A 23,340-nucleotide genomic window follows, 5' to 3' on the forward strand; every position below is an offset into this window, starting at 1 on the left:
GGCAGAACACCATGTGGATCCACGTGCTTCCATGTGCCCCCAGAACCACGTGTGTTTCTCTCTCCCTGTGTGTATATGTGCCCACAAGCTGGTGTGTGCTCTTGTGTGTGTCTGAGCACCTGTGTCTCTGTGGATACACGTGACTTGTATGTCCCCATGTCTGTGCACCCGTGTGCCTGGGTGAGGCCCCTACAGCCTGTTCCTCTTTGGCAGTTGGTTCCGCAGGAAGCTGCTGGGGTAGGGGTGAGGGTGCTAGGCGTCCCCCCAGCTCCCCACCCCTTCTCCTCGGGACACCTGCGTGCACAGCGCTGAGGGGTGGGGGAAGGGCTCCCTGCTTCAAGAACTCCTGTCTCCTGTGCCCGTCCCAGCCGCCTGGGTTGGCCCACCGCTGGGAACCAAGGCAGCGGGTAGGCGGGCAGGCACGGTTGAAAAAGAGGAAGCTGGGGTACAGCCGGTGCCCCTGTGGTTATGCCAGGCCCTTGCCGGCCAGCATTCCCCTTGGACTGACCCGAAACCCCGGCCATGGGCCGCGGGCGCTGTGGCGGGAGCAGGTAGCCGGGCTGGGCACCCACGGCACCGAGAACCAGGCTCCATCTGGTGAGTAACCATCCGGGGACGGGGACCAACGGGGATAGAAAGGCGGCGGGGTCCGGGGGGCGGGGGTCCAGGGGACTGCAGAGAGACAGACAGACCACCCCCGCCTCTCTCCACCTTGCCGTCAACCCGCATCCCGAGTGGGCGGGGGGAAGCTGTTTTCCTCTCGTGTTCGTTCTACAGAGATCTGTGGTCCTGAGAAGTCACCCCAGGGGACGGGGCTCCGTGAGGAGCAGCCAGGTCAGAAAGGAGGATGGAGCCCTTGTAGCCAAGGCCCTGCCTGGGGACAGGAGACTAGGAATGAATGGACGGGCTCCGGCTCCTGTGCCGAAGTCAAAGTTACCCTTAGCCTCTTAAACTGCAGATTCCAGCCCTGCCACCCCCACCCCACCCCCCACCCCACGGGGCCTCCTTAACGCAGACTCTGATGGGTGGGGCTGAGAATTCGACTTTGAAAACAAACTTGCCCTTGAGGCTGACGTCTGAGAACCAGCCCTAGGAAGGGTCCCACCCTGCGTCTTCCGAGGTCATCCAGGGAGGATGACCCTCCTCCATCTGGGCAGCCCTCCAGGTGGGGGCCCTCCTCCTTGGGAGACACGGCTGTCTCCCACCGCGGCCCACCTTGGGGAGCCTCTCGCACCACCGCCCGCCTGGGACGACGGGGCGCGGTGAGAGAGGAAGCCTGCGGTTTGTGCCCGGCACACGCCCAGGTCTGTTGCTTCCTGCCGTCCCCCAATGCTGCGGCTGTGCCGGAGTCCCGGAGGGTGGATTTGGAGTCAGTGTCTGGTGACAGAGAGCAGGGAGCTGGTGAGATCTAGCCGGGGACCTGATGCTCCAAGGCTGGGTCACCTGCTATTCGGAGGAAAGGACTGGGCAACTGAGGGAAGTCAGGGGAGGTTTGCCCCTACTCATAGCCACCTGACTGTGAGTCCCTCTGGAGGGCTTCCCGGCAGAGGCAGCCTTTTCGCTAGGTGTTGAAGAGGCCGTAGAACATCAACAGCAAACACCTCAGTGTATCTGGTCTGGGCTGTCTCCATGTGCCTCCTGCCACTTCTGCCACCCCCAGCCCCTGACACGGAGATGGACATGTGCTGGTACTCGGGACTGTTGCAGATGATATGGTGGCTGTGTTGGACAGCTGGGGGTTCAAATCCGAGCTCCCTTGCCTCTGTGCAGCCATGGGCAAGTGACTTACCCTCTCTGGGCTTTCGTTGGCTCACCTGTAGGAGAGCTGTCCTAACACCTTGCCTGTGAGATCTCAGGGCAGTGCCTGGCACTTAGTGGGAGCTCAGAAAACACTGCCAGCTTCACCTTTCCTTCCGACACTGTCCTTGTCCCAAAGCCTTGCTTCCTGGGCACTTTCCACTCATGCGTGATCAGAAATATTCTGTGCCATGACTCAAAAGAAAGACAAATATTGGACCCCAGTCTCTAAGTAGGTATGCTAGAGTGGGCTCCTTTAAGAGACTTGTCCCAAAACAGGGGTGGCAGCCACCTCCTTGGACCCTGCCTGAGGCTGGCTCTCCCTCGAAAGGGGCAGGATTTCAGCAGCCACAGAAGGCTTGGAGCAGGGTCCTGGGGTTCCTGTGAGAGCCTTTGAAAGAGTGACCTTCTCAGGAGGTGGTGGTGGCCTGACCAGGGCAGGCAAGGAGAATGGAAATGGAGGAAGAGGATGGAAGACAAGTCTTAGGGAATATTTCTTGGCAGGAGAGTGTGCAGAAGGTGGACTTAAGCCCTAGGGAGAATTCGGACAGGGACCTGGTTTTGGCTTGAGCGATGGGAACAGAGGTGGTAAGGAATTCATCGATTTGAGAGAAACATTTGTTTGAAATATTTGTGACTTACCTTCCCTCTGTCTCAGTTTTCTCATCTGTACAATGGGAGTGATTGAAACACCACCACCAATACCACCCCACCATAGAGGTGGGAAGACTGAATTAGTTGGACCAGTGCCTGGTGTGACCTAAGCTGTTGTTAAATGTTGGCTTGTGTTGTTGTTACTTCAACCCTGGGCTTTAGGCTGGTGTGACCCACCTACCTGGCTCTCAGTACGCATCTTCTACTCAATCGCTTTCATAGTCCAGAGTCTAACCTGTATCTAGACCTGCCCACCTGGACTTCAGGCTCTAGGGGATAGATTATATTTTCCAAAACTGGCCACAATCATATTTTCAGTCCCACACACTCTTTGGGAATCTTATCTCTCCTCATCAAGAGGTGGGATGAAGGGGGAGTCCCCTCCCCTTGGACCCTCAAAAGTCCCTCAACTAATAGAGTATAGCAGAAGAAATGCTGGCTCATAGAAACAAGGCTCTCTGTCTTGGGACATGTATCTTTGGACCTCTGAGCCTCCAAGTGAGAAATCTAGCTTCCCTGAAGGGACCATGCTGGAGATATCATGAGAAAAGACCACCATAGAGGTAAAAATAGATGCCCACTGAACCCTAGCTGTTTGAGTCTTCCCAACCATGTGCGTGAAGACACCTTTGAGAGGGTCCATCCCCAGTTTGTGTCTGACTAGAATGTCACAAGCGTCCCCAAGCCAAAACCATTTGGTCAAGCCACTCCTGAATCCCTACCCCCTAGATATCTTGAGAAACAACAAAATGATTGTCATCGTTTTACACTACTAGGTTTTGGGGTGATTGGTTATGCTGCATTAGCTAACCAAAGCACCTTGCATCACCACTATGTCAGTTAGCTTTTGCTGTGAAACAAACTGCCCCAAAACTGAGTAGCTTAAAACAATAGCTGCTGATGTAGTGCATGATGTGTTGAGTCAACTGGGTGGTTCTTCTGGTCTGGGCTAACTTAGCCAAACTCTGCTGGGGTCACTAATGAATTCACAGTCTCTGTCATGAGAGCTTCTCAGGAATGTGTCCTGTCCAGGGACCAGGACTCCATAGTGTCAAAAGAGGGTACCCTTACCAAGATGGCAGTCCCCATCAGCATGATGATGAATGCCCTTACCAAGATGGTGGATGCCCTCACCAAGATGGTGGGTTCCCTCTCCAAGATAGTGGATGCCCTCACCAAGAGGTTGGGTTTACTCTCCAAGAAGGTAAATGCCCTTACCAAGATGGTGGATGCCCTCACCAAGGTGGTGACTATCCCCACCAAGATGGTGGATACTTCCCTCAAGAGAGAGCACATTCCATACCCTGCACCCCTATCCAGACCCTCCATCTCCTCTTTCAATCATCTAGTAACACCCAGGATTAGAAGATTACCCTTTGGCAAGCCAAAGGGGCGACTTACAAACTTACAATAACCAGCTTCAGGCTTGGTTACTTGGGAGGCTGAGGCAGGAAGATCCTTTGAGCCCAGGAGTTTGAGGCAGCAGTGAGTTTTGATTGTGCCACTGCACTCCAGCCTGGGTGACAGAGAGAAACCTTGTCTCAGAAAAAAGAAAGAAAGAAAGAAGGAAAGAAAGAAAGAAAGAGAGAGAAGGAAAGAAAGAGAAGAAGGAAGGGAGGGAGGGAGGGAGGGAGGATGGATTTGGGAGCAGAGGAGGGGTTCATCAAGGCCAGGATCTTTCAAACACAAGGAGTAAAGATGAAGATAATGGGGCTTCTGCCACCAGGGGGCAGCACCCACATGGATGAGCGCTGGTTTACATACACACGCACACCACATGCTTGGATACAGAGAGGTTAAGACACAAACATGTAGAAACACAGAAACTCAGGCATACCAAAACCGCCTCATAGATACCAGAAACAGATCTCCCCAAGATACAAACGAGTCATGTAGATCCAACCCCACGGATACTAGTGGGCATTCACACACTCACACACACACACACACACACACACACACACACACACTCATACACACACACAAGAAGAGAGGGATCACAGAGGCTTTTAAAACTGCCTACATACTCAAATATAACTCCATATAAACAAGTTGACACTCAAGACTTGCGCTCAGAGGCCGGGTGTGGTGGTTCGTGCCTGTAATCCCAGCACTCTGGGAGGCCAAGGTGGGAGGATTGCTTGAGCTAAGGAGGAGTTCGCGACCAGCCTGAGCAAGAGAAAGACCATGTTTCTACTAAAAATAGAAAAAATTATCTGGATGTGGTGGCATTTGCCTGTAGTCCCAGCTACTCAGGAGGCTGAGGAAGGAGGATCACTTGAGCCCAGGAGTTTGAGGTTGCAGTGAACTATGATGATGCCATTGTACACTAGCGCAGGCAACAGAGTGAGACCCTATCTCAATAAATGATAATAATAAACAAGACTTGCACTCAAACATACTCACAGACTGAAAATCACACATGCTACACTGACACACAAACGCACTGTCAAACACACAGAGACAGTGGCATGCACACACACAAACACTCAGACATCCACACTCACCCTGGCTCCCCCAGGGGCCCAGGCTGTTCTTGTTTTCTCCTGGGAATGTCTTTCTTGTCCGGCCAGGGTAAGAAGCCCATAGGACTGGGTGTAGGAAACAGGGGGTGCTAAGGGATTGGCCTCCCCCCAGCCAGGGGTCGCCGGGCTCCCCAGCCAGAAGCCCAGCCCGGACTCCCGTCAGCTAATGCAGCTGGCAGACCCTGGCGGCAGACTCCGCCCCTCCTGCTGGCAGTCCTGTCCTGGCAGGGGTTCCCAGCCCAGCTCCTGCTCCGGCATCCCTGTTGCACGCTCACACTCTCACACGCACACACAGCCCCCATGGCTGACTCGGTGCTCAACCACTCCTGGCCGGCCCTCTCCAAGCTGTGGCTGAAGCGGTGGGCCTTCAAAAGAGGTAAGGGGCAGGCAGTGGCCAGCAGACACTATCTCCCCGGGGAAGGGGTCCCTGGACAGTCCGCCTACCACCCCCTGCTGGAGCTTTTCCTTGGCTGGGGCACAGACTGCCTGCACCGGCCTTGGATCCCATGACCCTTGGTCCCCGGGGGACCCTGTGGAACATCACTGACTGTGGGCTCCCTCTTGTCTCAGAGGAAACGTCTCCCCAGATTCAGCCAGGAACTTGTCTAGGAGGTAAATTTGCAGAAGGAGCATGCACCCTCTCAACGCAGCTGCTGAACTCCCCGGGAGCAGCCGGTGTCTTCCTGGAGAGGAGGGGGGATCCCAGATGCTCTTGGTTTCTGGATCAGCCACAGCCCAGGAGGCCCAGGGTGGTAGCAAAAGGGGAGACGCTTGAGACTCCCAGGCACAAACTTCCCCCAAACACACATGCACACACATCGGCTGGTGCCCGCTGCCCCCACCCAGGGTCCTGGGGCCTCAGTTTACCTATAAAGGAACTGGAAAGGCCTTTTATTATATCTCCCAAGGCCTGGGTGAACTACTGTTGCAAAGAGACACTTCTTAAATCTCAGGAGGAGTTTAGCCCTTGAAGATAACCGGATGGTATCCAGGTACCCAGGACAAGGGGGTGACGGTGTGGAACAATGTCATAAGAGCTGGTCAGGCACCTGCTGCCTCCTGGGTTTCCTTGTCCTGCAAAGCCCTGCCCATATGACCCCCTCCTGCCCCTGGTCAGGCCAGCCACATGGCTCAGCCTTGACAAGTCCTGCCACCATTTCCTGCGTGAGCCAAGTACTTGTTCAAGGTAGCAGTGAGTTTCCACGAAGGAGGAGCCAATATAAAGATTTCTTAGCTTCATTCCACGGACTCCCCTTGAAGGCTTATTGTGTGCCAGGCACTGTACTGGGGTCAGAGAGCAGGCAGAAGTATCAGTGGACCCAGAGGCTGGGGCTGGGGCTGGAGCTGGGGGCAGAGAGTGTGCCCTGGAAACTAAGATGCAATAGAAGAGTAGTCATAATGATAGAAGCTGCTGCCAGTCGTTGTGCCTTCATGAAGTTGGGCTCAGAGAGCTTGAGTGACTTGCTCAAGGTTGTATAGCAAGCACAGGCCAAAGAAGACGGGATTTGAAGCTAGTTCTGTCTGGGGCTGCCTTGGTGGTGTGTCCCGAGCAGTGTACGAAGCTACCGATGTGGGCAACCAGAGCGCGTGGAGAGGGTTTTTAGATCCATCGGTGGATGGCGACCCTGAAGAATTAGTGCATCTGCCGCTGGTCACCAAGGTGTCCGCCTGTGACCCGGGTGCTGATGAAGGTGTGCACAGCCTGTGGCTGCTCAGCCCACCCTGTCTCCCAGCCCAGGCAGGTGGAGGCTGTGATTTATAGACTGGCAGGTGGGGGAATGCGCTGTGGGAACCAACAGTGACTCTTATGCCCTTTTATGGCCAGTGCCGCGGGGGCTGGTGGTGGAGGGGGCTGTCTGGATCTTGAATCCAGGCTGATGGGTGGCTTGTTGGAGAGGAGTATGCAGCATACATCCCCAGCGGAGATTCTTTCCCTGAGGCCCCGTGCCTCTAGCTTAACTCCCCTGGGAGAGTGACTCACTCCCCAAGAGTGTCCCTCCTCTCTTTGGCCCTGGAGAGCAGGGAAGAATGGCCTTTCTGTGCCTCTCTTAATCTCTGCAATTGGCTGTCTGGGTACCTGATGGGACCTCCTAGGGAAAGGGCTTGGTTTGACTCAGGAAGGCAGGCAAGACTTGAGAGAGGAAGATGGAGAGCTTTAGCGACATTCCCTGGAGCAGGGCCCCAGTGCCCCGTCCCCTCAGCTGCTCCAGTTACCCATTATAGCCATACTTTTTCATTCATTTCCCCAATCTGTAATAAGTTTGTGTATAATGAGTGCATTCTGTGTCTCACCTTGGTTTTCTGCCTGCCTGGCTTCTCTGCTGCAATTCTCCCCTGATCCCTTCCTTCTGCATCTCCCACCCTCATCCCCTCAAAATGCTAGCTCCTGAGTGTAATGTATCACTGTCTCTGGGCACTGTCAAATCACCTATCCATCCAACTATCTGCCTATTCATCAATCCAACCATGCAGCCAGCCAACCATCTATCCATCCATCCATCCTTCTGACCATCCAACCATCTAACCATCCATCCAACCATCCATCTAACCATCCATCCATCCAACCATTCATCCACTCATCTATCCACTCATCCATCCATCGATCCATCCAACCATCCAACCATCCACTCATCTATCCACTCATTCATCCACGCATCCATCCATCCATCCAACCATCCTCCCACTCATCTATCCACTCATCCATCCACCCATCCATATATCCATCCACTCATCCATCTAACCATCCATCCAGCCAACTATCTATCTATTCAGCCAACCAGCCAACCATCCAACCAACCATCCATCCAACCATCTATCCACTCATCTATCCACTCATCCATACAACCATCCATCCATCCATCCATTCATCCATCCAACCATCCATCCATTTATCCACTCATCTATCCATTCACCAGCAAATTTATGGACACTGACTCTGTGCCCAACTCAACACAGCACCAGATAGCCTGGCGGTTGTCACCCCTTGTTTTGAATTCAGAAATACCTGGGTTCAAATTCCAGCTCTGCCTTGATGTGACCTTGGTAAAGTCAGTGCACCTCTCTAGGCCTCAGTTTCCTCTTCCATAAAGTGAGGACTCAGAGAGTTGTTGTGAGGCTAGAAGAACATAAAGCACATGATGGGCTTAGCATTAAGCCAGGCATATGGAAAGTGATCAATATGCATAAGATTTTACTCCTTGGGTCTTGTGGATGTAAAAGTGGGTCAGATACAGTCCCTGCCCTCAAAGATCTCATGCTTTAGAACAGGGATCAGCAAACCTTTTCTATAAAGGACTGGAGAGTAAATATGTTAGGCTTTGCAGACCATATGGTCTTTGATGCAACTACTGAACTCTGCTGTTGTAGGACAACAGCAGCCACAGACGATAAGTACATGAGTGGTGAGACTGTGCCAATAAAATTTTATTTATGAAATCATGCAGTGAGCTGGATTTAGCTCACAGGCCATAGTTTGCAGAGCCCTGATCTAGGAGAGGGTAAGTGAGGTAATTACAACACAATGAGGTATAGATAAAGAAAGCAGAGCCATCCAAAGCCCTCTGGCTAAAACTATCTGCAGAGGATCTGAGAGCCCTCAGTTGCTGGCAGGAGGGAAGGAGACGTGGCAGAACAGCACAGAGATGTGCAAGGGAATGGAAAGTTGGAGGTTCATGTGTGTGAGGCAGAGCTGAGAGGACAGGCTGGAAAGGGCTCTGAATGCTGTTCTAAGGATTGGTAACAAATGTGGTTGGCAATTGTTTGGAGGCAATTGTGATTGGCAATTGACAGGGCTCTGTCTATGACACTGGAATCGGGGCTTAACCCATGACACTGGGATTGGGGCTCAGCCTATGACACTGGGATTGGGGCTCAGTCTATGACACTATATCAGGACTCAGCCTATGACAATAAGATTGGGGCTCAGCCTATGATGCCAGGTCAGGACTCAGCCTATCACACTGGGATTGGGGCTCAGTCTATGACCACAGATCAGGCCTCAGCCTATGACACTTGGGATTGAGGCTCAGTCTATGACACCATATCAGGACTCAGCCTATGACAATAAGATTGGGGCTCAGTCTATCACACTAGGATTGGGGCTCAGCCTATGACACTAGAACTGAGGCTCAGTCTGTGATGCCAGGATTGGGGCTCAGTCTACAATGCCAAGAGTTGTAGTTGTGTAGGGAGAGCAATAATGGGGGCTGAAATTAAGACAGTGCCAGAGTAAAGAAGACAAGGGCATACAGTAATGTCATGCAGGTGAAATTGGCAGGGGTTGGTGTCCTGAGAGCTAGGGGAGAGGTGAGGCTGGTCTCCAGGTTTCTGGCCCGCTCACTGCAGGGACAGTGCAGTCCTGCTTATATGGAGAGGCAGGAGGAGGAAGGATAATGACGGTTTTAGTCCTGACAGCTTTAGGTTGGGGTGTCAGTGGGAATATCAGGCAGTAATGAGAAGAGGCCATTGGAGACAAAATCTAGAGCTTGGGTGAGTCTGAGCTCATGTGTGACATCAGGATCAGGACTCAGTCCGTGACCAGGGTCAGGATTCAGTGTGTGATCAGAGTTGAGGTTCAGCTTGTGGTACTAGAATGGGAGCTCAGTCTACGACACCAGGATTGAGGCTCAGCCTATGACATAAAAGTGGGAACTCAGCCTAGGACACTGGGATCTGGGCTCAGTATGGTACCAGGACGAAGGCTTCGTCTGTGACACCAGGGTGAGGCTCAGTCTATGACATCAGGATCAGGACTCAACACCAGGACAGAGGCTCAACCTATGACCACGGGATGAGGGTCAGTCTATGACACCAGGGCAGGGCTCTGTGTCTGTGACACAAAGATTGGGGTTCGCTCTGTAATACCAGGAGATCCGAGTTGTTCTGTCATCGGTTCAAGCTCAGCCTATTCCTGGGTCAGAAGTTTGCCCCATATAAAAACTAAATTCAGCCCTGGCTTTTCACCTTCAGCCTTTGGATCTCAGACCTTCAGTGTTCATAGCTACAGAGCATGAGATTCTGCCTTTGCCCTCTGCAGACTGTAGGAAGCTCCAGGCCTCCACAGGGGTCCTGCGCAGCAGAGCAGGCAGACTCTGCAAGCCTGTCCTGCAGCCCCCAGGGGACTTGCTGGAAGGAGGGGACTGCCTCTCTCCTCCTAAGCTCCCACCAGCCTCCAGGGCCCGCCTGACATCTGGTTTTCCTCCTCCTTCACAGCCAGCTTGTTTTGTTCCCTCATTTCCCTGAGTCATAGATGATGCCTTGGCTTCAGGGTGTGGAAGAGAATAGACACAAGGCTTCACAAGGACAGCATAACAGATTCCCTCCAGCCAGCCTGGGAGGGTAGCTGGGAAGACAGTGATGGTGGAAACCCTGGCATCTCCATGGCACCATCTAGCTGTTCACCTGTTGATACATGGTGGCATCAGGGGTGCATTTACCTTGAAGCAAATGGAGCTGAAGTATTCCTTTTCTTAAAGAAGGACCCCCAAATTGTATAAACTTCAGGCCCCCAAAGCTTGGGGAGATGTTTGTATGTATGCAGTTGAGAGGAGAGGGAACATGAAGTGGATGCAGACAGCCCGGTCTCCGTCCCCCTCTCTCTTCTCACCCCACATTGGGATAGGTGGCAGCAGCATCACCCTCCTCCCCCTCTGCTAGCAGCCACAGGTACAGGCAGGGTGGCTACAAAATGTATCCCCCAGCCTACACCCTTTGGAGAGTGAAACCCCAGGGGTACAGTCAATAGTTACCCCAGCGTAGCAAAATCAGATGTGTGTTCACCCAGCCATAGGGAACCCAAGCTATAGAGTGGATAGGAGCCTCGTGTGGCACTTTTCAAAGGTGTCTGCCATCCCACTCCCACCCCTATCTTTGCCCTACCTTGGGCAGTTACTGCTCTTCCTATGAGCATGCTGGGAAGTACCTACATGTGTCCCCACTGCCAATCTATTCCCTCTCTGCCACCTTCACCCACCTCCTCAGGCTTCACCTCTAGGCACTCTCCATCCACCCATCTTTCCATCCATCCATCCACCCACCCATCTTTCCATCCATACATCCATTTTTCCATCCATTCATCCATCTATCCGCCCATCTTTCTAGTCATCCATCCCAGCAGTCCCCAACCTTTTTGGTACCAGGGACTGGTTTCATCAAAGACAATTTTTCTATGGACCAGGGTAAGGGAATGGTTTCAGGATAATTCAAGCGCATGACATTTTTTGTGTAGTCAAACCTCTCTGCTAATGATAATCTACATTTGTAGCCTCTCCCCCGAACTAGCATCACTGCCTCAGCTCAAGGAGCCACAACCTAAATCCCTCACATGCCCAATTTACAGTAGGGTTTGCACTCCTATGGGAACAGTCTGGTTGACCCCAAAGCCCTTGTTTTCTCCTCCATACTGTGCCTTTGGGAGAGATGAGGATATGAGGAGAAGCCTGGGACCATGACTGTGCCACCTGCCCTGCATGGCTCACATGAACTTGAACCAAGTTAATGTGCTAAAACAGTGCCAAGCCCATAACAAGGGTTGTAGGAGCATTTGACTTTATTCCAAGTGCCCAATTCCAAAATCCAACAAGCTCTAGAAATCAAAAGCTTGTTTGGAGGCAACCTCCAAGCTGAACTGACTTGATGTTCTTTGGTGTCTTGCTATTTCTCCCACTTAGTGTGGCTACTAATATCTCTTACTGCAAAAATATTTAGGGTGTTTGAGTACAGGATGCTTCACCACCCAACCCCACTTGGGTGGGGCATAAAAAGATGGTATAAGCATTGCATGCCCTTTCTAAAACCCGAAAAATTCTGAGTTTCAAAATGCATACAATGGAAGGGTTGGGGGTGAGGGATGTGGAGCAGAATTTATCATTGCTTCGGGGTTGAATGTCTTGGGGCTTACCCTTTCCCATCTAGGGCTTGTCCAGGGGCATCTGGATCCTGAGGGGTGTGAATCCCTGCTCTCTGCTTCTCATTCCATCCTCCTCCCAAAAAAGAGGCAGCCCGAAGTTCCATCATTAGGGACTCTCCTCCAAATGTGGACACTGGGCACTTGCATTTGGTCTTTGTGCCCATCAAATGAGGGTTTTTGCTAGAGCAGCCATAACAAATCAATTTCATCTCATGAGCTAACTTGGATCAACTGGTGATTGATGGCTTCTGGAGATGGGGTAAGCAGGAAAGAGCCTCGTGATTGACTAGCAATGTCTGCAGTAGACTCAGGATGGGGAAGAGGGGCAGGTATGTTGGCTTCAAGATCATTGAGACCATCATTCTTCTCCCCCACCAACCCATTTTATAGATGAGAAAACTGAGGTCCCAGTTTCAAAGCCACAGAGGCAGAACTCAGGTCCAGGCTTCCTCAGCCCTCCCAGCTTAGCCCTGACACTTTGTCCCTCCTTTTTTCACAGGCTCTGAGCCCAAGTCATGTGTCCAGCCCTTTGACCCTGGAGCTACAGCCTCTGCCACCAAGAACAGCAGGAAACCCTGGAGGCCTGAGAACCCCGACTTCTTCTCCACCATGGGGGATGAGCAGGCAGGTGTCTGACTGCTGAGATGGGCAGGAGGTGATGACGACAGTGGCAGCAAGTACACTTTGTTTAGCAACTGCATTTTACCAGGCGCTTTATGTCCATCATCTCAGGGAACTCTCATCAGAACTTGCAAAGTAGTTTTTATTCTATTTGACATATATGGGAACTGGAGTGCTTTCTGGAATAAGAAGAGGGAGGGAAGGAGGGAGGAAGGGATGGATGGATGGGGTGGATGGATTTATGGATGGATGGATGGATGAGTAGCAGGGTGGGTGGATGGATGAATGGATGGGTGGACGAGTAGAAGGTGGGTGGATGGACAAATGGATGGGTGGATGAGTAGAAAGTGGGTGGATGGACAAATGGATGGGTGGATGAGTAGAAAGGTGGGTGGACGGACAAATGGATGGGTGGATGAGTAAAAGGTGGGTGGATGAGTAGAAGGTGGGTGGATGGACAAATGGATGGGTGGATGAGTAGAAAGTGGGTGGATGGACAAATGGATGGGTGGATGAGTAAAAGGTGGGTGGATGAGTAGAACAACCAACCACAGGAGTTTGGGTCTGGACCCTGCCAGGGGTCTGGACTTGTTCGAATAAGAACCGCGGGATACAGGCACTTGGGTGGATAAGTTGGCGATGAGAGAACTGTGAGCTCTGAGGGAAGCAAGAAGCCCTGGGAGTGTGAGGTGAGGCTCTGCCTCCCAGCCCAGCAAATCCTCCCCCACTTCCTGCATCTCTGTAATCACCAACCACTTGGTCACCAGAGCTGGACACGTGGATACCCCTCCCTCTGCTATCAGCCATCAAATCCTGCATATATCGAACCCTGAAGAGCTCTGGGCTCTGTGCCAATCTCTCTCTCCTTCAGCCACTGCCACTGTCATGACTCATCCAGGTGACTTGCACGGATGTTCTGGCTGGTCCACGAGCCTTCATCTCAGCCGTGTCCAAGCCCATCTCTGCTCTGCAACTTGCATAATCTTTCCGAAGGCCAATCCTAGCTCCTCCCTGCACCCGCACCCTCCCTCCCACCCACCTTTGTTGGAAACTTCCATATTAAATCCTCGCTTTGGACAACCAAACCTGCTGATCTGGCCCACGCACCCCCACCAACCCTCTGCACCTCCAGCCCTAAGGAGCATTTGCCAGTTGCTCGAAGGCACCCTGTGCTCTCCAGCCTGCAGACTCCTGGACATCCTGTTCTTTCGTTGCCTGGAATGTTCATACCCGCAGTGTCTGCTAGTCAACTCCTACTCGTTCCTTGAATGAGTCTCCACTCACTGACACTTCCTCCGGGAAGCCCTCCCTGATACTCTTTGGACAGGATCACCTGTTCCCCCTCTGTTCTTCCCCCACCTATTGCCTGGCACCTCTATCCTACTTGATTATAAAGGCTGGGTTTAATCATCTGTCGTCTCCAAGTAGCGCCACAAAGACAAGTGACCGTGAGACTCCACTGGGGGATATCAGAGACTTTCTCCAAAAAAGGGACCTTCCTACTTTTAATTTAAAAACAGCAGCAACTATATCTCCTTCTATCACTCAGGGGTTTGTGCTGCCCAAACACCATCTCATTTTATCTGCATGACAATCTACAAGAGAGCACCCGTCATGCCCATTTCAGAGACGAAAACTATGAGGCTCAGAGAGCTTTAGGAAACTTGCGGCCAAGGTCACGCTAGGCTAATAAAAGCCACCGCAGGGATGCAAACCCTGACTGGCCTCTTTGCACCAGGCACCCATTCCAGAAAGACCTACCCAATGATTCGCTTGCTATTTTGTTTGAAATCAAGCCACCTTCTCTTACATGACAAAAAGGGACAAGAGAAACATTCTACTTGAAGTTGCTTTGGTGTGCTGTCTTTTTCTAATAGACCACAAGATAGATAACTACGTTTTTTTTTTCAAATAAATGTTTATCCACGTGCTATAAAAAACTGCACTCGGTAAGCCCTTCTGAAGCACGGAGAATCATGGGATGTTCCATCTCTGGGTCTGATGGGGGGGGCCCATCCCCCAAGGCTCCCCAGGGTCCACAGCGTGGGAGCCTGGATTTATTGCATGCTCTCTCCGGGATGTCCGGGCCAGCACGTACTGTTCAGTCAGATGCCTGGAAAGGCCCCCACTGGGCTGGTTCTCATCTTTTCCTGCCCAGGATACGTTGGAGGAAAGGTACGAGCTCCCAAGCAAAGAATGAGGCCCCCTCCCTCAGTGTACCTGCTGGCAGGGAGCTGGGACAGCCTGTACTGCGGCTGCCCCCCACTGCCCCCCTCCCCAGCGCTGGCCGGGCTCCCACCCCTGCCTCCTCTGATGGAGGCCAGACCCAGGAGAAGGAGGGAGGCCCGGCCCAGACCAAGAGGCTGTCCTGACGTGTTTATATTTATAGGAGGATGTAAACCAGGGACACGAGGAAAGCTTTGGAGGCAGTGGTGGAAGAGACAGACAGGAATCAGCAGGAGGTTGTCCAGGCACCAGGCATAGCCATGGAGCTATTTGGGGCAAAGGGGAAATTTAAAAGGAGGCCACCACCGCCGAAGTCACAGGAGGGCCAAGCCCACCTGGGCCAGCCAGGGGCCAGAGTTGTGGCTATTTAGAAAGAGACTGGGCCGGGCGTGGTGGCTCACGCCTGTAATCCTAGCACTCTGGGAGGCTGAGGCAGGAGGATCGCTCGAGGTCAGGAGTTCAAGACCACCTTGAGCAAGAGCAAGACCCCATCTCTGCTAAAAATAGAAAGAAATTAGCTGGACAACTAAAAATATATATGGAAAAAATTAGCCGGGCATGGTGGTGCATGCCTGTAGTCCCAGCTACTTGGGAGGCTGAGGCAGTAGGATTGCTTGAGCCCAGGAGTTTGAGGTTGCTGTGAGCTAGGCTGATGCCACCGCACTCTAGCCTGGGCAACAGAGTGAGACTCTGTCTCAAAAAAAAAAAAGAAAGAAAGAAAGAAAGAGACTGAAGAAGAGGGGACCCTGGCACTTAAAGGCAGGGAGAGGGAAGAGGAGGCAGAGAAGGAACCACCAAGGAGGAGGAGAGGAAACAAGGATGATGGCCGCAAAGGGGAGATTCAAGAAGAAGGCACGCTGTTGGAAAACAGTATGGCTGGGCCTTGAAAAGTTAAAGATAGAATTATCATGCAATCTAGTAATTCCACTTCTGAGTATGTTCCCAGAAAAATTGGAAGCAGGGACTCACAGATATTTGTACACCCTTGTTCATAGCAGTGTTATTCACAATAGCCAAAAAGTGGGAACAGTCTTAGTGTCCATGGATGGGTGGATGAATACACAAAATGTGGTCCATCCAGACAGTGGAATAACATTCAGCCTTATAAAGGAATGAGGCTCAGACACAGGCCACAGCATGGATAGACGTTGAGGACATCATGCTCCGTGAGAGAAGCCAGACACAGAAGGACAAATCCTGTGTGATTCCACTCACAGGAGGTCCCTAGAGTCGTTGGATCCACAGAGACAAGAAGTAGGATGGTGGGTGTCAGGGGATGAGGAAGGGGTGGGGAGTGAGTGTTTCATGGGGACACAGTTTCAATTTGGGAAGATGAGAAAGTTCTGGACACGGATGCACAACAATGTGAGTGCACTTAATGCCACTGAACTGTGCACTTAAAAATGGTTATAATGGTAAATTTCATGTTGTGTATATTTTATCACAATAAAAAGAAGACAAAAGGGGCCAGATCTGTAGAGAAATCAACATGGGTGAGATCAAAGAAAAGCGCAAACTGGACGTAGCCCCCCTGCCTTCTGCCAGCCACAGTCTGCAGCTGACCCAGGGCCTGGGTTTGGGCTGGTAGAAGCTTCTCTGAAAAGTCTCCACCCTGAGCTTTGGCAGGGATCTCCCTGTTCCTCCTCACCTGGCCATGACTGGTCAAATTGTCCAGGGGTAGGGATGTCAGACTGAGCAAATGAAACTACAAGACACTCAGTTAGATTCAGATGTCAACTATTGCAATATTTGGGACATACTTCTAATAAAGTAGTCATGACTTATCTGAAATTCAGATTTTACTGAGCGTCCTGTATTTTAACTAGTAATGCTATGGGTAGGGGTGGGGTTCTTGTAGAATACATGAAAGGGACTAGGTCCTCTCAGAGGCATGCTTTGGGCTACTGATTGGGAGACTCCATCAGGGGTTGTCTGCGATCACATAGGTGCCTGGAACCACATCTCAGCACTGGCCTCTTGTGGAGCAATGGAAGAGGCCCACATGCCCACCAAACTCTGTCAGAGGATTGTCCTAACAAAAGCCTGGAAAAGGTCAGTCCCTTTCCTGCAGATCCTGACAGCTCAGAGGAGGGGCACCTGACTAGCTTTGAGTAGTCAGGAAGGCAGCCTGGAGGGCATGCCAAGCTGGGTTTTGAAGGATGCATAGGAGTTCACAGGGCAGACTCTGGATGGAGGTGGGTGGGAGAAGAAGTTTTCAGGTCAGGTGCCCTGGCTGGAGAGAATGACAAATAGAATGACTGGGAGGAGAGGATACAAGTTAAGGACAAAAGAAGATGAGGAAAATGAAATAGAGAAATGGTACAGAAAGAGAATGGAGCTTGGATTCTAACAGACCTGAATTTGAGTCTGTCATTTATTGGCTGTGTGATCCCGGGTAAGTCCTTTTTCCTCCGAGAGGGTCAGTGGAATAACAATGCCCCCTGGTGGAACCGCTGTGGGTTTAGGGCTCACACACACGTGGCTCAGAGTGGTTCTGGGTGGCAATTTGTTGGTGGTCTGGTAGCTGTTGTTACGTCATTGTCCGCATCTGTGTCTCTTCGGTGTCTGACAGTGCCTGGCTGGGTGGGAGGTGAGGTTGGAGGTGGCAAACCTTGGAGTGTTTCATGCTGAGCTAGGAGCTCAGGCTTCTACCTGTTGGGGACGGGAAGGTCTTGGTGGGCACTGGCCGCCCAGGTGTTCCAGACTCTGCTTGCGTGAGGTGGCAGGGACCCGACTGGGAGAGATGCGTGAATAGCACAGGTGCAGCATCCGATACTGTCATTATTTAAAATTCAGATCATTTCCTCACTGTGGCTCTCCCCAAATGACTTTCAAGTTTTGAAAAACTCCTGCACTAAAATAGTATTGATCTCGATGCCTGAGTTTTTTGGCATCCACTTAAATTTGGTACCAGCTAGTTCCCAGCTTGAGAGGGAGACTTAAGAGTCCTGGATGGCCGGGCGCGGTGGCTCGCACCTGTAATCCTAGCACTCTGGGAGGCCGAGGAGGGTGGATCACTCCAGGTCAGGAGTTCAAGACCAGCCTGAGCAAGAGCGAGACCCCGTCTCTACTAAAAATAGAAACAAATTATCTGGCCAACTAAAATATATATAGAAAAAATTAGCCGGGCATGGTGGCGCATGCCTGTAGTCCCAGCTACTCGGGAGGCTGAGGCAGTAGGATTGCTTGAGTCCAGGAGTTTGAGGTTGCTGTGAGCTAGGCTGATGCCACAGCACTCACTCTAGCCAGGGCAACAAAGTGACACTCTGTCTCAAAAAAAAAAAAAAAAAAAAGAGGCCTGGAGACCTGGGAGGGGTTGCTCGAAGCAGCCCAAGGACAAAATTAGGAGCCCTGACGCTGCCTGAAATCTCACCATGAGCATCAAGAACAACTTAACCTTCACAAGGCGCTTTTACAAATTGTGTTTGCAGATGTCATCCTTTATGAGCTTTAAAACAAGCTGGTGAGCAGGCAGGACAGAGGTCATGATGCTCATTTCACCTGGGATGGGGACCCGCCCAGTCCATCCAACTCACTCTGAGAAGGGCACTGCGCCCAAGTTGGACAGGAGAGGCCAGGAAGAGTCTGAGTATTGGAGAATGGGGGCCTCGTGGCCAGGAGACCTCAGGCTCTGCCGATCCTCCATCAATGTGTTCTTCTCTCTCCCCCCACCCTCCGGCCTACAGGAGGATGACTTACCGAGGCAGCTCAGTGAGAGCATGGAGGACCTCAGCCTGGATTTGGGGGCCCTTCAGGGCAGCGAGTATCTCCAGGACCTGGGCCTCAGGGCCCCTTCCCACAGCCCGCCTGGGGTGGCCAAGGGCAGCGGCCCCCCTAGCGAAGAAACTGGAGCAGACTTGCCCTTCTCCAGCTTGGCGGAGTCCCAGAGCCTGCCACCACAGCGGCGCAGCTGGGAGAGGTCACGGAGCTGCTCAGATAGCTGGCGGAGGTCAGTCTCCTGCCGGTGCTAGGTTATACCTCCAGGACAGGGCAGGGGTCCGGGAGGCCAGAGCCAGGTCCCAGGACACACTGCTCACTATATCTGCATTGGTTAGCTTTAGGGGTAGCCCAAATGACCCTCTTCCAACTTGCACATGCACACACGAACATAGAGCCCATGTGGGTGCACAGATCTTCGTGCACGCTCAGCGAGTGTGCATGCATGAGCCCAAATTGAAGACTGCACGCGCACACTGCAGGCACGCATGAACCCACACGTGCACACTTGCCTTCATACGGGTGTACACCCATGTTCAACCAGCAGACTCGCATACCCTCACCCTATCAGACCTATGCATATAAATCCACACATACAATTTGCACACCGCTTGCACACATATGCAAAAAGCCACCTGTGATCAAAACAGAGGTGGGTGTTCAACTGCATGCACCCCACAGTGGCAGCACCGAACAGTGGACAGGGACATTTTAGCCACCCCAATCCATGTCACTCAACCCTTCCCAAGTCACCCCAGATAGAAATCCAGTCTGTGCAAAAATGGTCTGAAATGCAAATGTAGCTTCAACAACTCTAACCAGGTTTCCCCTTTCCCCTCCCGGCTGCTGCAGACCCCTCTGATATTGGGAGGTCTGGACCCCTGTCTGTGGCCTGCCCACCCCTCCCTGTCCTGGAAGGGCCCCCCTGAAGGTTCCCTCAAGCCCCCAGATGCCTGGGGCTGCAGCCAGATGCCTAATACCCTCTCCTCTGCCACCAGGCTCAGCCTCGACGCTTCGCCTGTGGATGAGGGAGCCTGTCTCCCTCGGACACTGGCTAGTCTTGCTCTGAACCTGCCAGGAGAAGGGCTGAAGATGTGGACTCAAGGGTGTCTGCCCAGGGACAGGACCCCAGCAGAACAGCCAGGCAAGGTGGGTGTAACCTGCAGCCACCCCTGACCATACCACACTTCTGGGCCCAGAAGCCAGCACTGTGGGTAGGAAGGACAGCTGTACCCAGAGGAGGTAGGGTGGGCACAGCTTGTCCATGGTGTAACCCATGACTGGGACATTTCTGAGTTCTGAGATTCCAGCCCAAGCCTGAAGTGTCTTCCTTGTGGCAGGTGTCTGTGGTAGACAATCCTTGGCCACGACTGTAAACTGTGGGCTGGAGACGGAAGGGAGAGGTGTCTTCTCCAACCTGTAGCTCCAGCCAGGCTTGGAGGATGTGTCTACACTTGGGGTCTGCAGCTGGGGAAGGATTGCCTCAGACCTGAGATTCCAGCATGCAATTCTTGGGGCTGTGTCCTGTAGCTGGAACACCTTTGACTGTGACCACAGGTGACCCTCAGGGAAATTCCTGGTTGTGGCTGGAACCCTGTGGCTCTGCCACCTGGGGCTGCAGCCTGCAGCTTGGGGGCTCCTCAGCCAGGACTGCAGTCCATGGCTGGTGGGAGCCCCTGCCTGCATGCAGCTGGAGGCTGGGGCTGGGGCGAGTGTTCCATGGATGTGGCTGTGGCTAGGAACCCTCGACCTGGGCCCCTGGTCTGCCTTTCCAGTTGAGAGAGATGCTTATTCCTTGCAGGAATGTGACAGCCACGAGAAAAGAGTGAGGTCACAGTCAGTTCCAGTGTCCTTTTATGAGATCAGCTCCCTGGAAATCTCTCCGGGTTTGGAAGTGCCCCCTGCACCCGTTCAAGGTAGCCCAGCCTGGGAGTTTCCCTCATTCAGCCAAGCCTGGGGAAGGGGAAGCTGGGGGTGGGTGCTCCTCCTGTCCCCTGGGGTAGGAACTAAGCAGAATGCTGGGGGTCCCAGGGAAACCAGAGAGGAGAAAGGATCTTTAGCCTCTGCCCCTCCCCCTCTTCCTGGGGGCCTCCAGCCAGGGAGGACTGCCCCATTGCAATGACCTTGCTCCCTAGGGCACTCTATCTCTCTCTTTATCTGCCTCTTTGGCTCTGAATTTCTATCCTAAGATCTTTCATCTCTCTGGTGTCAGTCCAACCTGCAGTCTAAACCTGTAGTAAGTCTCTGAGCCTCCCTCTGTAAGAGGGGGACAAGAAGCGTATCTCAGACCAGGCATGGTGGCTCACACCTGTGATCCCAGCACTCAGGGAGGTTGAGGTGGGAGGATCGCTTGAGGCCAGGAGTTTGAGACCAACCTGGGCAACATAGCAAGACCCCATCTCTACAAAAAATAGAAAAGTTAGCCAGGCATGGTGGTGCACACCTGTAAAGTCCCAGCTACTCGGTGGCTGAGGCAGGAGGATCACTTGAGTCCAGGAGTTCGAGGCTGCAGTGAGCTATGATGATGTCACCACACTCCAGCCTGAGCAACAGAGCAAAACCCTTGCCTCAGAAAAAACAAACAAACAAACAAACATTATCTCCTTAAAGTCACTTAGAGAGTTCACTGGGCTCCCACCTGTAAAGTGCTTAGCAGGTCATGAGCGTCCGTGAGATGCTGGGGACAACTCCATCCATCCCTAGCCCTCTGTCCTGTTCCCATGTCTCCTCCCCGAGAGTGCAAGCCCCGGCTGGACGGTCTTCTGTTCTGCAGGGACCCAGGCAGGGTGGGATCCGGGAGGGCTGGTCTTATGCCACTTATGCCACAGCCTCTCACATCTGTGCCTTCTGGGGGGCTGTTTCCAGGCCTAGAACCCCCAGTGCTGGAGTGCATTGAAAAGGACCACGTGGAGCCAGACCACGTGTGAGTGTCGGCCCCACAGCAGGGGAGGAACCCCACCCCCGTCCTGTGCCCCAAGAGGACTGGTGGGGGGGTGAGGCTGGGGGAGGAGGGGTGCAGGGGTGCTGCATTGCTGGCCCTAAGTGGCCGGGGCCAGCCACCATCCCACCACCTGGGAGAGGTTCTCCACGCAGCTTCTGCGTGGAGACGGCTTGGGGGGTCCCAGTTAGGGTCTGCAATGGGACCCGGGGCCTGGCCGGGCACTCCCAGCTCGTCTTGGGGAAAATGCACCTGTCGCCCAAGGTGACCACGGGCTGTTTCCATCTCCCTACCTCACCCCAGGTTGATTGTTCAACAAGTGCTTCAAGAACTTCGGCAGTACCATGGGTAAGTGGGAAGCAGAACAGGTGTGAGGGAGCAGGTATGGGAGACAGGTGTAGGGCAGACAGGGAAGAATGGAAGAAAAGGGAGGACAGGACACAGATGGGGACAAGCTGCCACTAGCCCAGGGGATGCCTTGGAGCAAATGAGAAAAGGTGCCTTTTTCCTGAGATACTGTTATCTGCTAGAAAAATTCTGAGATGCTCATTTTTGTTCGGCTGAGACACTTTACTGCCCTCTGCTGGAAATCCTGGTCATAACATCCCCACACACAAGCCCACAATGTCAAAGATGGGTGGGTGCGTAGACCTGGCACTTGGCGATCACCTGTATGCTGAAGCCATGCAGGTGGGGAGCTGGGGAGGGGCAAGAGAGGAAGTGAGCTGGGTGGGGGAGGGGGCTGCAGATCCAGATATCTGTCCCCTCTGATCCCACAGGGCCCGGCAGAGGGCTTGCCTGTCAGCCAGCCCCGGAGGAGCCCACTCGAACCTCACCTGGTTTGAGTTTCTGTCGGAGTAAGTACAAAGAGCTGTGGCAGGTGGGAGCTGCGGGGGGAGGTGGCACTGGATTGGAGCGAGTGTTTGCTGATGGTTCTCTTTGCCCAGGCCCTTGCCCTGGGAGCAGGAGCTGGGTCCCCCATCAGGGCAATGATGGGGGCTGGTGGGGCTCTCATACACCCTGGGAGGACAGCAGAAGACTTCCTGGAGGAGGTGACAGTTTGAGCAGGGTTCTGGTGGAAGAGCAGGAGTTTGTCAATATGTGCAGATGAGGATGAAGGAAAGAAAACAGAACTGCCCGGCTTAGGTGGTGGCGATAGGGTGCGTGGGTCTGGGAGGATGGCAGGTGGGAGAAGTCAGCAGAAGCCAGACCCCCTTAGTGAAGCCTAGGAGTGCAGACTTTATTCTCAAGAATGGTGGGGTTTGGGGCATCACCAGTTCTGGTGACCACAGACAGGGCTGGGCGTCCCAGACTCCCTCCTTCTCTCTCTCTCTCTCTCTCTCTCTCTCTCTCTCTCAGTCACTCATTCATTTAACAAACCTTTATGGATATTTGCAAAGTTCCAGGAGCCTTGAAGACTGGAGGAATGGAGTGCCCCTGCAGGGAATAGATTCTGCCAGGGCTGGAACTGTGTCTGACTTGTTGGTCACTAACTTAATAGATATTTATTAAATGCGAGTGTGCCAGCCTTGCAGAGGAGGTATGGCAGTGATCTGGCAGAAAATTGGATGGATTTAAAGGCAAAGTAGAGATGGAACAGGGGTGGGATGGGGTGTGAATTTGAGGGAGGAATCAGAAGTGAACAGAGGGCCAGGCTTGGTGGCTCATGCTTGTAATCCCTGCACTTTGGGAAGCCAAGGTGGGAGGATCGTATGAGGCCAGGAGGGCAACATAGCGAGACCCCATCTCTACAAAAAAATAGAAAAATTAGCTGGGTGTGGTAGTGCATGCTTGTAGTCCCAGCTATTCAGGAGGCTGAAGCAGGAGGATTGCTTGAACCCAGGAGTTGGAGGCTGCAGTGAGCTATGATCATACCACTACACTTCAGCCTGAGTGACAGAGTAAGACCCTGTCTCAAAAAAAAAAAAAAAAAAAAGTGAAAAGAGCCAGGATTT

At 52.8% G+C, this 23,340-nt stretch overlaps 1 protein-coding gene across 2 annotated transcripts in view; it reads left to right on the forward strand.

Moving 5' to 3' along the window:
• Positions 1-207: 207 nt before the first annotated feature.
• Positions 208-23,340, forward strand: part of ARHGEF18 (Rho/Rac guanine nucleotide exchange factor 18) — an 81,306-nt gene continuing 58,173 nt past the window's right edge. Inside the window, exons 1-8 of one of the 2 annotated variants that reach the window (XM_045547212.1) lie at positions 208-597; positions 12,383-12,507; positions 18,417-18,679; positions 19,446-19,596; positions 20,249-20,363; positions 21,313-21,370; positions 21,689-21,733; positions 22,165-22,242. In XM_045547212.1, the coding sequence (XP_045403168.1) occupies positions 12,493-12,507; positions 18,417-18,679; positions 19,446-19,596; positions 20,249-20,363; positions 21,313-21,370; positions 21,689-21,733; positions 22,165-22,242 (725 nt within the window). In that variant the 5' untranslated portion in view covers positions 208-597; positions 12,383-12,492. Of the gene's footprint in view, positions 598-12,382; positions 12,508-18,416; positions 18,680-19,445; positions 19,597-20,248; positions 20,364-21,312; positions 21,371-21,688; positions 21,734-22,164; positions 22,243-23,340 lie in introns of those variants that run through there. The other variant, XM_045547205.1, reaches the window with a different exon arrangement.

The sequence above is a fragment of the Lemur catta genome, chromosome 1 (assembly GCF_020740605.2).
Source record: "Lemur catta isolate mLemCat1 chromosome 1, mLemCat1.pri, whole genome shotgun sequence".
In the NCBI taxonomy this organism is placed as follows: Eukaryota; Metazoa; Chordata; class Mammalia; order Primates; family Lemuridae; genus Lemur; species Lemur catta.